We start from the raw sequence: 14,422 nt of genomic DNA, 5'->3' as shown, positions 1-14,422 counted from the left end.
CTTTAATATATGTGTGTGTGTGTGTGTGTGTGTGTGTGTGTGTGTGTGTGTGTGTGTGTGTGTGTCTGTGTCTGTGTGTGTGTGTCTGTGTGTGTGTGTTACAACAACTCATTCTATATTCTCATTTATTAGTTCTTTTTTTAGACGTATTCTTCAACCTGTAGATCTCAGTATGCCCCCAGGAGTCAGCGAATGATCAATGCACTGTGGTTTTGCCCTGCATGACACAGCCAATCCATCATGCAACAACAGACCCCGGTTGAAACTGTGGTCACGCTTGTCTGGTAGAGAGTACATAATTCACAGTTGATTTGCTTGCTTCTGGTGGTCAGAGCTCAGTGATGTGAGGAAAGGGTGGTCACATTTTCACGCATTGATCCAGCAAACTGACATTATACCAACAATCGCAGATTGCTGCTTATTTATTTATACTTCACAGGCACATAATAAATAACAGATTTAATGTTATAATTATCACACACCAAAAGGAAGCTTATCAAAATTATAAGGTTAAATGATCAGAATAAAGACATGACTGTTGCAAATCTGAGGACAGGAAACCCATTATTAGTACACTTCAGCTGGGGACTGCATATGTATTAGCAGTCTAATGAATTCCTCAGGAACATCTCTACATCCTGTTGAAGTGATATTCTGATCATTGGCATATAGTCTAACAATGGTCCGAATTTAAAAATTCAAATCAATAGTACATCACAGCCACAAAACAGCACAAAGACTGGCTTCACAAACCCGCCCAACACCAATCAAAGCCTACACATGCTCATTACAATCTAAGGTAGAACTACATCGGCATGGAAATAGGTTGTTTTAACAAGACATTCATGGTGCAAAGGAACAGAGAGCGGGTCTCTTCATTAGTTTATGAGCATATGGAAATTTTATCTACATACCTTACCATTCTCAAGCTGAAAATTTTCTTCCATTCATTCTGTAACTCAGTTTATGTTAATGTTCATTATTGAATGTCAAAATCTTTTTATTAGTCCAAAAATATTATTTTATATCATTCAACATTTCAACAAGTGAAAAAAGAAAATGCTTGGCTAAATTGCTAACATTTCCAATCTGACACATTTAGTGAATCTTGCAATACTATGGTTATACATTCATGCCCTGAGAAATATCATAAAAACAGCATTCAATTCTTGTAATAGGTATTAAAATGTCATATCTGTCAGGATATATTACAGGAATATGGTTTAATCAACTAATTTACCTCCCTTCTGAAATACTGTAATAATAACAGAAAATGTTCATTAAAATGTTTTTTTTTTTTTTTTTTTCTTTCACTATTTAACTTAAAAATTACATGCACTCTTAAAAATAAAGGCTCCAAAAGGGGGTTTTGACAGCAGTGCCATAGAAGAACCAGTTTTGGTTCCCCAAAGAATGGTTCTAAAAAGAATAAAAAAAAATTTCTTAGTGTGAAGAACATTTTAATAATCTAAAGAACATTTTTCCACTGTAAAGAACCTTTTGTGGAATGAAGAGTTTCAATAATGGTTAAGGAACCATTGATGCCAATAAAAGAACCTTTATTTTTAAGAGTGTAGTATATGATTATCACCATAACCAATCGATCCTCTGAATGATGGGTCAAATTACAGGCAATGGATAAGAAACATGGAATTTTATAAATCAAAATGAGCACCAGTCTGTATGTTTTCCTTGCTTAAAACAGGACTTTTATTATACTTCTGGCATTTCTATACAACATACTTTTATCTAAATAATCACTATCCAAAAATGGGAAAAACACAGTCTAAATTCATTTTTCTTTTTAAATGGAGTGTAATGAAGCAGTCCAAAAAAAAAAAAAAGGAGCAAAGGTCTATCAGTGTGTGTGTGTTTTGCGACATTTGGCTAGGGTCTCTCTCTCAGTGTGTGGTTGTGAAGTGGACTGATTTTTGAGCACCGATGGATTGCAGGGCTAGAACTCGCTGAAGGCGTTTTCTGAGCTCACTTTCAAATGCCTGGACCAGTGCTGATGTCCTTTCACTGTCCCAGTGCAACACCTCCATCATGACCTCCACTCCATGCCCTGCCCCCATCTGTATAAAAATGCATCCATTTGAGACAGATATACTAAATGATATGCTCTTAAATAACCAAACATAAAAATGTACCTCTTTTATTACATAATATATAATAATATTAGGATTAGGTTTTCAAAATCACTTAATTTTATAAACTGTGAACAGACTGATTATATTCTCTTGTGGCTTGTGGTCATATGAAAAGAGCGAGTGACCCCTACTGACATATGTTTTAAAGTTCAGTCAAAATGAACTCTATGCAACATCTACTTCTCACAAACCAATAAATAATAACCAATAAAATCAAGTCCTGCCTTACTTTTTCCAGTTGAACACCTTGAAATGTTGTATTACGCAGGTAAAATGGGCTTTGAATGATGTTCATGTTGGCTTCCGCTGTCTAGTGTAAAATAATATGCTTGGATTTTACACCATTCTTAAGAAATTGTGGGAGGTGTTAGAACACTGCAAGATGTCATACCTGTAGCTCTTCATTGGACATTTACCGGTTTCATTTACTGGTCTCTGGGTATTTTTTTGTCCTTTAGGACCATGAGTGTTATGGAGCTGAACCCCACCTGCACCCCATCTGTTTCATCTCTAGCGCCTGCAGCAGTGAAAGTGGTTAACGTCCTGAAAGCACTGGAAAGATTAGGGCTGTCACAGCAACAGATAAGCTGTAGATCATCCAAGCTGCCACTTTTCTTCATTCCACCAAGTAGCTACTGATAAAATGAACTTGTATGAACTGGTACAGCATTTAGAAATGGCTCAGTGATGCCATCTAGTGGAAGAAGAGTGAGAGCAACAGTAAAAGAATAGTTCACCCTAAAATGAACATTTCCTGAAAATTTGCTCACCCTCAAGCCACCCAAGATGTAGATGAGTTTGTTTTTTATCAAAACATATTTCTAGAACTTTAGCATTACATCACTAGCTCACCAATGGATCCTCTGCAGTGAATGGGTGCCGTCAGAGTAATCATTTAGTAATGATAAAAACATCACAATTATTTACAAATAAGCCAAATAACTCCAGTCCATCAATTAACACGTTGTCAACTGAAAATGCATTTTTGTAATAAAATGTTTTCAACTCCAAACTGTTTTTGGCTAAAATAGGAGTGTTCTATTCATAAAACTGCTTTCTCTGTAAATAAAATAATTCTAAACAATATGTCTGATGTCTATGATTTTGATATGGGAGAACAGCAGAGGATGGAATTTTTCACTGTTGGAAACGTTATTATGGATTATGGGTATTCTGGAAAGAAACTGGTTATTGAAAACTTAAAGTTTAAATGCCCTATTGGTGAATTTGTATCTTACAAACACATAGCTTTTGCCTTCACAAGACATTAATTGATGGACTGGAGTCATGTGGAATGCTTGTGGATTACTGTGATGTTTTTATCAGCTGTTTTGACTTTCATTCTGATGGCACCCATCCACTACAAGAGGATCCATTGATGAGTAAGAGATGTAAAGCTACATTTTTTTTTAGTATTTCTTCAATGAAAGAAGAAAAGAAAAAGACTATGGATCTATTAATTTAAATAACTGCTGTGACTTTACTTGGTGATTTTTCTTCTATTGCTATTAGGCTATCTGAAACACATTCTGTTCTTCTGGGTCCCAGGTGCCTTCTTGCTCCATGGCTTTCAAACAGAGCCTCAGTAACTCTTTGGACTGTCTCTTTTCTTCCCTGTAATATTGTCACCATCTTTGACAATGCACCACAAAACATTTAAAATAAATATGTTTCGGCTTCTGTGTTTTAAAATGTGCTGATCGAATCCGTAACGGTTCAGTGGCCTACTGGCCTTGCGATGTGAAGTGAACGAATCGATTTTTAGATCCGAATCTTTTAAACGAATCGTTTGAACTGATTCACAAAAGATATTTTGTTTATTCCAAAACGTTCTCTTTTTTCAGACTTAAAGAGCCACACAGATGGGAAATTAAAAATTACCTGTATTACAGTGTATGATGTAGCTGTCCATCTGTGTAAACAATGTGCAAATAATTAAACAAAAAAGTACACGATTTATAAAGTTTTTGGCTTCTAAAGTAAGGAGTCGACTCTGAATCGCTGAAACGAGTCGTTATAGATTTCAAATCTTTTCCCGATCTCTATGTACGTCACTAGGAGCACTTTGCATAATAATCTCCGCCTACCATGTTGGGAGAAACGGAACTCTGACCTGCCCCCCCACACAGGCGCTCTGGTTGGTGTGATAGCATCATGTCAAGGAGACCGTTTGTTTTATTTTCACTGCCAAAGAATGAAGATCAGAAGAACCAATGGCTAAAATTCATTTTCACCACAATACCAGAGCAGTACAACAAATCCCTTTTGTTGTGTTCACAACATTTCACTGATGACTGCTTTTCTAATCTCGATGAGTACAGCGGGATTTTCAAAGCCTTTGGCCATAAAAGATGGTTCATTACCAACTTTATTTAGAACAACGAGCATCTCCGAATCACAACTCTAAGTATGATTATGAAGTTATGTGTCTGTTTTCTCCCGATCGTCTTATCAGTATGTGTGCTGTCTGCAGCCTTTGTTTGTGCTGATCGTCATTTACAAACACGTCATTAAAATGAAGTGTAACTCCGTGAATACTCAACGAAGAGACATGAGAGATATATCTATAGAAAGCTTGACATGTCTGTTAAGTGCTGCTAACAGATATTCTGTGATAAAGTAATCCATATGAAAACAACGTGATGTCTGTTTTTCATGTCTCCCTTCGTTATCTAATGTGAACGCGCTATTCAGATTCAAACTGAAGCGCATGGCTTGAATACACCCACACAGAAGAAAAAGCAGCGAGGCTGTTCAAGTTTTTTATTTTACTGTTTGCTTCGCGATGAGAGGAACAAGACATAATTCACCCCAAACAGATGTTAACGCATAGTTTACCATGGGGGTGTGTGCGGAACAACCAATCAAACCTGACTATGTCAGTTGACCAATCAGAACACAGTATGCTACTGAAAGGTGGGGTTTAAGGAAACTGAATCTTTTGAACAGCTTCGCGCGAACCGTTTGGGGATCTCTGAGAATTGAGGTAATTTTAAAATGATATTTTGACAAAATGACAATGTTTTTTAACCTTGGATGGATTTAAACCTAATGTACAGGACTTATATACAGTGATAGGAAGCTTAGAATTTTACTGGCCCTTTAAATGACTGTCTAGAGAACATTAGTAAGATCAGTACAGAACTCTGCTACAAAAACCTGCTTTTGGGAAACAGGAAACCATTGGCCAGTTAGAGTATGCAGCATAAATAGAGGGGTGCAGGTACAGTAAAATTCAGCAATAAACTTTAAGAGAAGTTTACTTTTGTTACATGATCTTACAGTAGGCCTAGATGAAAAGCACTAGAAGAGAAAAAGTTCAAAAACCAAAGAACAGAATATATTACAGTTTTTCACGATTGCTTACACTAAAATTCAAAATAACACACAGCTAGTGAAACCATACACTCAAAGAGCAAAACCTCAGCCCAGATCTAACTTATTCGCAAATTCTCAGCATCACACTTTTTGAAAACACTAAACACATTGTTTCGTAAAAACATTGAACACACTTCTCTACATTAGACGCAGAAATCTAACATTATGTCACTTCTTTTCAATTTCAAGACACTGCTTTCCAAAATACTACACATATGAACTTATTGATCAGGTATGCAGACATTTAGGTGCTTAACTGTAAACTAAACAATCAAGGTGTAGGTACTATAAAAGGCTAACTGGGGAATTTTTGTCTTCAACAAAAATGAAAGGCGGTGGTGCAGGAAGAGGAATTGGGAGAAACATCTTTGGCCAGAGATCTCTTTCGAATATCCCGGGTCAGCGTGGTAGTAACATCACAATATATGCTGCAATCACACAGAATGGGGTCCTCCACTGGCATGCCAAAATGGGTCTTACAACACTGACCACATATGTTTTTAGACAGACTAAGCAGTGAGATGATGCCAAGGTGTTGTTTACTCATCTCCACAAAAGTTTGAACCGTATGGATGGTTTGGGAAATTGTGTAAAATTAATCAGTTATAGTACTAGCAATCGAGAAAAAAAAACTGTAATATTCACTTTGAACTCGTTCTTTGAAACGAACAGTTCAAAAGAACCGATAAATGCAAATGACTCGAATTTCGTATGAATAGTTCAGACTGAAGTAATCGAGCACCGGGGGAGTGTTAGCGTCCTTAGCCTTATGGCTAACAGCCCTGAGAAGATGGCATCCCCGGATCAACCTGACCACCACAATCAGGTAGCTGATAACGTTCAGCCAACTAACAACATGCATTAGATTTTCCCGCCGTGGATTTGCAAAGTAAATGCACGACTTGTCACGCTTTAATTGTTAATAAGCTCATAATCTGGCAGTCCCATGTTGTTTTGAAAAAGTTTTAGCTGGTTTGCTAGCGCCCCGTTGACTGTCTCATCCATCCATGCAGTTAGACAGATGTGTGACAGGTGCAGGCCACAGAGAATAGCGCATACAGAAGATTCCAGTGCAGATATTAATGTGTCTGTCTCTGTGAAATAATACAAGCGCTATATAGACAGTTATCCAGTAATATTCAATCAGGGTCGTTGACCCTGAAAACATGACACATTCATCCCTCCATGTGCTCATATGTTTCAGTAAAGATCTCAGTTTTATCGGTTTACAGCCGACATAATAAGTATTATTTATGAAATGTATCAGCAAAGAATTAAAGGGATAGTTCACCCTGTCATCATTTACCCACATTCATGTTGTTCCAAACCTGTAACTTTGAAAAATAAGGGTATGTTAGAGAGATATGATACTTTAACATAATTCAGGGGTGATGCAAAATCAGTGATGTTAATGGGAGATTAATTTTAACTGAATTTGCATAAGAACGGATTGTAACCCTTGTTTCAGACTGTGTGCTTATATATTTTATATTTGTAATAGTTTATAATAAAAATATAGTTATAAATTATATTAATTGGCAATATTGCATACATAAAATTTATCACATTCATTCTTCTTAATAACCTACTTAAACTTTATTACTTATATTTTTCTTTACTCATCTTTATCTTCTAAAATTTTAATTCTGACTCATACTTTTAATCATTTAAAGTACTTTTAATTATTACAGCTTAAAATGTTCTAAATAAATCAACAATGAATTAAAGGGATAACAGTCTTTCATTATATTTTAATTGGGACATAAGTCCTGATGATCGGCAGAATGACATCCTCAATCACTATTCATTTCCAATACATCTTTTTTTCCATGGTTTTTATTTTATTTTTCTCAACTAATGACAGACTTTTCATTTTGGGGCTTGCAATCTTGTTAGCCAAACGTTCTTGTAATTAGTGTAATGTCTCAGCTTTAAGGCTAAGATGTGAATCATGCATGATAATTCCTGTGCATTTTTCTCTATTGAATACTGTTAATGGAAACATACGTTTTTCATAAGTAATTGCATAAGAAACCTATGAATTATATGAGTGTTCTAGATATGCTTATTTTTAAATTAGTTTTTTTGGAAGTGTGTTGAGGATGTCTGGTTTGTATTCTGTAAGTTGAGAACCATTGCAATCAACGTGTCAAACCCTGTCGGTGTGTGTTAGTGCTGTGTGAAAATGACAGTTATAATTCTTAAGAAAATCTGTTGCCAGATTCAGAATGTTTGCAGCGTTGCCGTTTGTTAGAGAGTGTAAACCAACCTAGAGAAGTTCAGTGTGCTGATATTTGGCCTGGTTTTGGAAGTAATGAAATGCCTTTAGTTACAATCAGGTTTTGAAAATCTGCAGCTCTTACATAGCAAATGTTGTAGCATAGACACTAAAATTAGAGCTTTGCTATAACACACACACAAAAAGTAGATTAAAATGGCGAACAATTATTTTGAATTAATAAAATATTTCAATAATTGTATAATAATTGCAATAATTTTTGGTTTTTATCAAATAAATGCAGATCTTTTTGAACAAAATAATCTTGTTTAAAAACATCCCCATAAAATTACAGCGCTGATATTAAGGCTGTGCAAAAAACTGTCCGTGGGTTGAAGCGACCCAACACCAATAACGTGATGTTTAGCCTCTAAAATGCGAATTTTATCAAGGCATCCCTGCTAAAAAACATGTATTTTATCCCCGGGTCGCAATTTTTCATCGGGGAACCCCCTGGTAACGCGTACAGTACATTTTTCTTAACAGAGTCAACTGAATAGCTAATTAGTAAATTAAAAATCCTAATAGGAACCTTGCAGGCTTACTTAGTGCTCTAAAGTGGAACTAATAAATGGTATCATGCACTTATGAGAACCAAATCAGTGAAGAGACTGAAGAGACTCCAAGCCTGGTGAAACTGCACAATGAAGATAAAGGCAGGAGTATTACAGCAATCAGCAATGCAGTAAACTCTAAAGTCCGTCAAGAATCATATTACAGTATATAGATAGTCAGAGTTAGTGGAACTTGTTAAACATTATAAATGTTTTTTTTAACAAACAAAAATATTTTGAATGGTAGTGTGCTAGAGCTGTCATGTAGTGTCAAATGCTGCGCTGTAATAGAATCATATGTATGTCATCGATTCTGCCACTAGATGGCGCTGTAACACAAGTCGTCTGTTCTCTTTCAGAACGCTGCTGCTGCCAGAGAAGAAGCGCCTCCAAGAGACGCGCTGGTAAGGGACTGTCTGTGAGTCTGACTAACCAGCACCCGTTTTATACCACTAAAAAACAGACTGTTAATGAATGGATTTGCATTAACATTATTATTACCATATGTGCATAATAAAACAGAAAAAAAAGAATTGTTAGCAAAATGGGTATGGTTCTGCTTTTTGTTTTACCTGCATTCTCTGTGCTATGTTAAAGGACAATTTGTGAATATTTCTTGGTCATTGGTGTCTTTAGTCATATTGCTATTGTTGTAAAAGTAATAACCCAGACGAGGCTGTATTTTACAGAGAATCTACCACTTTATTAGTCTTGTTGGTCTATAGGACACTACTGTTCAAATGTTTGGGGTCAGTGAGATTATATACACACATGTACAAATAATGTTTATTTACTTATTATTATTTTTTTTTCAACCATGTTTGGGGTCAGTGATATTATATACACATGTACAAATAATGTTTATTTATTTATTTTTGATTTTTTTTTAACCATGTTTGGGGTCAGTGAGATTATATATACATATACAATTAATGTGTGTGTGTTTTTGTTTTGTTTTTTTAAACCATGCTGATCATGTGCACATATACTGTACCGTGCCTTCAACTGGCTGAAGTAAACACTGTTTACAAGCAGTGTATATAGGCGTTCTAATAATTAATTAGTCAAGGAAAATTATAAGTATCAGGTTCAAGCATATTCTACAAACTGCTAACTTGTTGAACAATTAACAAAAACAGCATAACAGGTAAATTGGGTCTTTTACAGCATAGTTGAACATAAACATTAGATTTCATTAAAGCTATCTACACAGTGGACAACCACAGGTAGAACATTTCAGCTTTCAATTTTTTATTTTATAAAACTCTCTTCATCCACATTGATCCCAATATACATTTATCATAAAAGATCCTTTATAGAAAACCAAACATTTTCTTACATCTTGAAATATAAGCACAGCAGGGTAACATGCATCAGAGCTACAATTGTCATCATGATAGCAAACAAATCCTATACTGCCGTAATTGTGTGTTTATTAGCTTCATGTTTTGAGTGTTTAAATGTTTCTCAGGGTCTGTTGTGGACAGAACAGAATGTAGAAGTTTAGGATAAGCTTGTGATCGGAAGAGACAGGGTGGGTTATGAATATGATCATGTATGAGTGACATGAACAGCAAATGAGTTTCCACTGAGTCATAACAGCGATTGCGGACTGAGACAGAAAAAAAAACCATACAGAGACAGCACTGTAAGCAGCTGTTAATCAGTTGTTAATCAGATCACACAATTCTGTGGAAAATGAATAGAAATTATGATTCTGTCAAAAGAGACGCAAAGTAAACGTGTATCAAGATATCAATAGTTCATCAAATGTGCACACTTCTGGACTAAACGCTCTAAGGGACGGTTGTTTAGTGAAGCTTTTCAGCTTTTGTCAAATGCTGTTTATTTTAACTTTTTTTGTAAAATTATCTATGAATCAAATAAAAAATATCTTCAAGTTTCCACAAAAATATTAAGCAGCGCAACCGAATCAACATATTAGAATGATTTCTGAAGGCTTGTGTGACACTGAAGACAAAATTTTTCCAAAATATTAAAAAAATCTTACCACCCTAATCTTTTTGCAAAATTATCTATGAATCAAATAAAGAAATATCCACAAGTTTCCAAAAAAATATTAAGCAGCGCAACTGTTTTCAGCATTGATAGTAATGATGATAATAAAGAGCACCGAATCAACATATTAGAATGATTTCTGAAGGTTTGTGTGACACTGAAGACTTGAGTAATGCACAGATATAAATTAATTGTAATAATCATATTGCACAATATTATTGGTGAGCAAAATTTTTCCAAAATCTTACCAACCCTAATCTTTTTGAACTGTAATGTACAATAGAATGTACTTTTCAGGATGTCATTGACTGTGATTATCTTTGACCATCATTTAGTATATGATTTGTTAGCAGGCGGTTTATTGAACAGCCTGGATATGAACGTGAGTAATCCTCACTCGTCCTCAGTAGCAGAACTGCTCTCTTTCTTTTATTGCTCTTAAACTAGGAAGTTCTTGGATTATCTATGGTGCATTTACTATCATTGGACAATTAGGCTGTGTATTGTGCGGTTTTGTGCGATGTGATTTTCCGCTATGAATGATATCTAGCCATGCTCAAAGCACTGTCCTTAACAGCGGGGAAAAATGTTGATTATTAAGGCTTCTTGGCTTTCTAACTGCTTGACAAGTCCCCCTTTTTTTCCTCTGCTTTTCTCTTTTTGATGAGCTGCTCTTTCCCAGTTAAGTGGATTATTACAGCTCTGGATAATTCATGTCACAAGGCATTATTTGGATGGGGTGAATAATTGAAATCTGTGTCTGAAAGGATTTGATGTGGATGAGCGGAAGGGGAATAGTGGCAGGGCTGGAGGGAGGCTCTGAGCGCGAGTGCCGGGGTGTCAGGCTGGGGACACCAGTCACGTTAACAGGTTCTGACTCACCTCGCCGGATGGGCGGCCCTCGCTCCTCGGTGGCAGGCGACTCTGGCTGGAGTCTGAGCTGGAGCAGGTTTGGACCTGCGCTGCACTCTGGCCTGTCAGTCAAAGCCAGTACCAGTCCCGTTCAGGGTTGAGCTCTCGCCTCCAGGGACTGTCCTTCCTGCCCTGTCCCTCTCCCACACACTGCGCCCTACTTCATCATTTCTTTATTCAACCACCCCCTCACTTTTTCCTTTTCTTTCCTTTCTTCTCCTTTCCTTTGCTTTCTGTTCTTTTCTTTCTCTGTTTCCTTCCTTCCATTCTTTTACTTAGATTTTTGTTCTTTGCCCTTTCTTTCCATTTTCACTTTGATTTTAATGTCTGTATATTTCCCTTTCCCTTGTATTGCTCTTTGCTTTTATATTTGTATATTTCCTGTTCCCTTTCCTTTTAATTTCTTTTACTTTTGTCTTCCCTTGACTTTTCTATCTCTTCATTTTTTGTTTATTTACTTTTTTGTTCTTTTTTTTCCATTTTCATTTTCTTGTCCTTTTACATTTCACTTTCCTCTCATTTCTTTACATTTCCCATTGTCTTTTCCTTGTCTTTTTCCCTTTCCCATTCCCTTTCATTATCCTTTTCCTTTACTTTTCTGTCTGTTCTTTCTTTTTCTTGCCCCTTTCCTGTTTTCTTTTCTTTTTCTTTTTCCTTTCACTTTCATTTCCCTTTTCCTTTTGCATTTCCCTTTCTTGTCCTTTCTCTTTTCTTTTCTTTTTTCCCTTTACATTTACCTCTTCTTTTAATTTCCTTTTTTTTCTCCTTTTATGGTTCCTAGTATTTTTTTATTACTTTTTTTATTTCTTTACTTTTCTCTTTCATTTCCATTTGCCTTTCCATGGAGATTTTCCTCTTTATTAAATTTTTTCTCTCCTTTCTGTTATTTTGCATTCCTTTTTATTCAGTTTCATTTTTCTTTTTCCTTTCCATTTCTGTTACCTTTTCCCTGTCCTTTCCCTTTGTTCCCTGTCCCTCTTCCTTTTCCTTTCCTGTCCTCTTTCCTCTTTCTTTTTCCCAGTCTACACACCTGACAGTCACAACCATAGGCACATCAGTCCGTGCATTAATTATTAAATCACAGAATGCCCATAAACTCCTAACTGAGTAACATGTAGCAGTAAAAGTCAAAGATTTAACCATATACTCAGGCTCGGTGGAGTTTAACATCAACCCACCAAATCCCCTCAGGCTGTAAGAGAGCCATGTTTGTCAGCTCTCTTGTTTGCCTTTTAGACTTCTGTGGTGAGCTTTCTGCCTCAAAGGTGTGTGAAAGGTTAAATATCTTTCCCTCCAGTGGTGTTTTGCGGTACCCTCCTGCGATCTACCGCCAGTGACTGGAACGCTCCGCGTGTTGGCATGGTAACTGCCGGCTCCACGGGACACGCTTCCATCCTCGCTCTGCCCGCTGGGGCTCCACCGTGCGCCCCAAATATCACTGGCCTCCTGTGGAAAGAGCGAGGGATACAGGAGCGGAGGGAGGAGGTGAAAGGAGGAGGGAGGGAGGGGGAGGAAAAAAAGGAAAGTTGTCAGAAGAACATCCCGCTCTCGCCGCAACTTCAAAAGCTCCCCTTCCCCAGGATATTAAGCAACTGTGATGAAAAATTTAGCAAGCGTTAAATAAGGCGCTTTGAAGTGATCTGTTTTGGCTCGGCAGTCTCTGAATTTCCGGAGCCCCTCTGCTATCACCACAACGCTGGAAAAAAAGAAACAACACCCCCAAAGCCTAGGAATTGGGGTCTGCCTGACGAGATGCCAATGTTGACTTTGGCCATTGCGTTAAATTGATGCTCATTTACATTATTTTCTTTATATCGTACACCTTGCTGTTGCCTCTTGCCCTCTGGGCATTGGAGACACATCTGTTGCGCAAATGTTGGTTTTGAAATTTGCTTCCACTTTCCAGGGATTTGTTTAAAATAACACAGATGGTAGAAAGTATAGGTGATCCGCCATGAGCATTCATTATAGGTGAGGTTTGATCTGTTGGTCGCTGTTGACATTTTGGGACTTGCGACTTTTGTTTCAATTTCTCTGGTTCCTGATTGCAAAACTTGAAAGTTAATTATTGAGGGAATGAGGGGTGGTTAGCCAGTAATAACCCAAAAGACTTACTCTGTGCTCACTTTCAAACTGTGCTGCAATTTAATTTGCCTGGGGATCCATCCTCGGACTTTTCTCTTTTTTGCCCCCCTTTGCTCATTACTTTAATTGTAATTGTAATCCTTTATTGGAGCTGTCTGCAGTAAAGGAGAGTTATGGTTGGCATGGGGGCATGGGCCACAGAGATGTTCCATGATTGTTTGGAATGATGGTCACTAGGTGGCGATGAGCGGGCAAATGAGGGGTCTCTCATTCTGATCAGATCTGACTGGGTTGATTGAAGCAGCACACCTTGGCAGAACATACTTTCCAAAGGTATCGGTGCCCAGTCTCTTTCCTGTTCTATGTGTTTCATCGATGTTTTGGATGGAAAAAGACCATGCTGTCTGCACCAAACCCTTATTTACATGCATCTTATTTTATCTGTCCTCCTGGGAGCAATTTTTTATATATATACGTAAATATACACTACCTTGCAAAATTTCCAAAAGGGTCAGTAAGAATTTTTTTTTAAAGAAAGCAATGCTTTTTCCCCTGTTTTTTATTATTATAATTTTTTGCAAAGGCAAATTTGATTTACAAATTACAGACATTTATAATGTTACAAAAGATTTCAGTCTCAAATAAATGCTATATGTATGTATGTATTAAAAAGTCAATATAAATATATAAGTAAAAATATATTAAGTCAGCATATCTGACAAAAAAATAGAAAACTATTAATGCTGAAACTATTAATGCTGAAACTATTAATGCGCTTAAACAGATGCATTTTGGAGATGTATAAATAGGTTGAGGAATTACTGACCTCAAATCAAATGTGTTTGTGTGAGATGTGGAAGTTTATTTAGTCTTGTTGCAATTGGCACTGTCTTGTCCTGAGCTGCTTGAGCTTGTGGTTAATGATACAGGAAAGGCCTGTGGTTTTATTGTTGCTGTGTTGCACTTTTCCGCCCCCCACCAACCTTGTCCCAGCCGCCTTGAAAGGGCTCTGTATGAATTCTCACTGTCACATCCAAGGGCGAGCG

The 14,422-nt window shown here is 36.8% G+C and overlaps 2 protein-coding genes across 4 annotated transcripts in view; one reads left to right on the top strand and one right to left on the bottom strand.

Annotated features, from left to right (window-relative positions):
* The window catches only part of LOC128011297 (peroxisomal membrane protein PEX14-like), a 10,497-nt gene extending 7,935 nt beyond the window's left edge, over window positions 1-2,562 (bottom strand). Inside the window, exon 1 of the mRNA XM_052593535.1 lies at window positions 2,542-2,562. Within this exon, the coding sequence (XP_052449495.1) occupies window positions 2,542-2,562 (21 nt within the window). The remainder of the gene's footprint in view (window positions 1-2,541) is intronic.
* Window positions 1-14,422, top strand: part of LOC128011555 (peroxisomal membrane protein PEX14-like) — a 93,385-nt gene that overhangs the window by 23,563 nt on the left and 55,400 nt on the right. For 2 of the 3 annotated variants that reach the window (XM_052594083.1, XM_052594081.1), the window contains exons 1-2: window positions 6,263-6,354; window positions 8,720-8,764. In XM_052594083.1, the coding sequence (XP_052450043.1) occupies window positions 6,298-6,354; window positions 8,720-8,764 (102 nt within the window). In that variant the 5' untranslated portion in view covers window positions 6,263-6,297. Of the gene's footprint in view, window positions 1-6,262; window positions 6,355-8,719; window positions 8,765-14,422 lie in introns of those variants that run through there. The other variant, XM_052594082.1, reaches the window with a different exon arrangement.

This window comes from Carassius gibelio, chromosome B23 (assembly GCF_023724105.1).
Source record: "Carassius gibelio isolate Cgi1373 ecotype wild population from Czech Republic chromosome B23, carGib1.2-hapl.c, whole genome shotgun sequence".
In the NCBI taxonomy this organism is placed as follows: domain Eukaryota; kingdom Metazoa; phylum Chordata; class Actinopteri; order Cypriniformes; family Cyprinidae; genus Carassius; species Carassius gibelio.
Note: the sequence above shows the minus strand (reverse complement) of the source record. Positions and strands in the feature narration are given on the sequence as shown.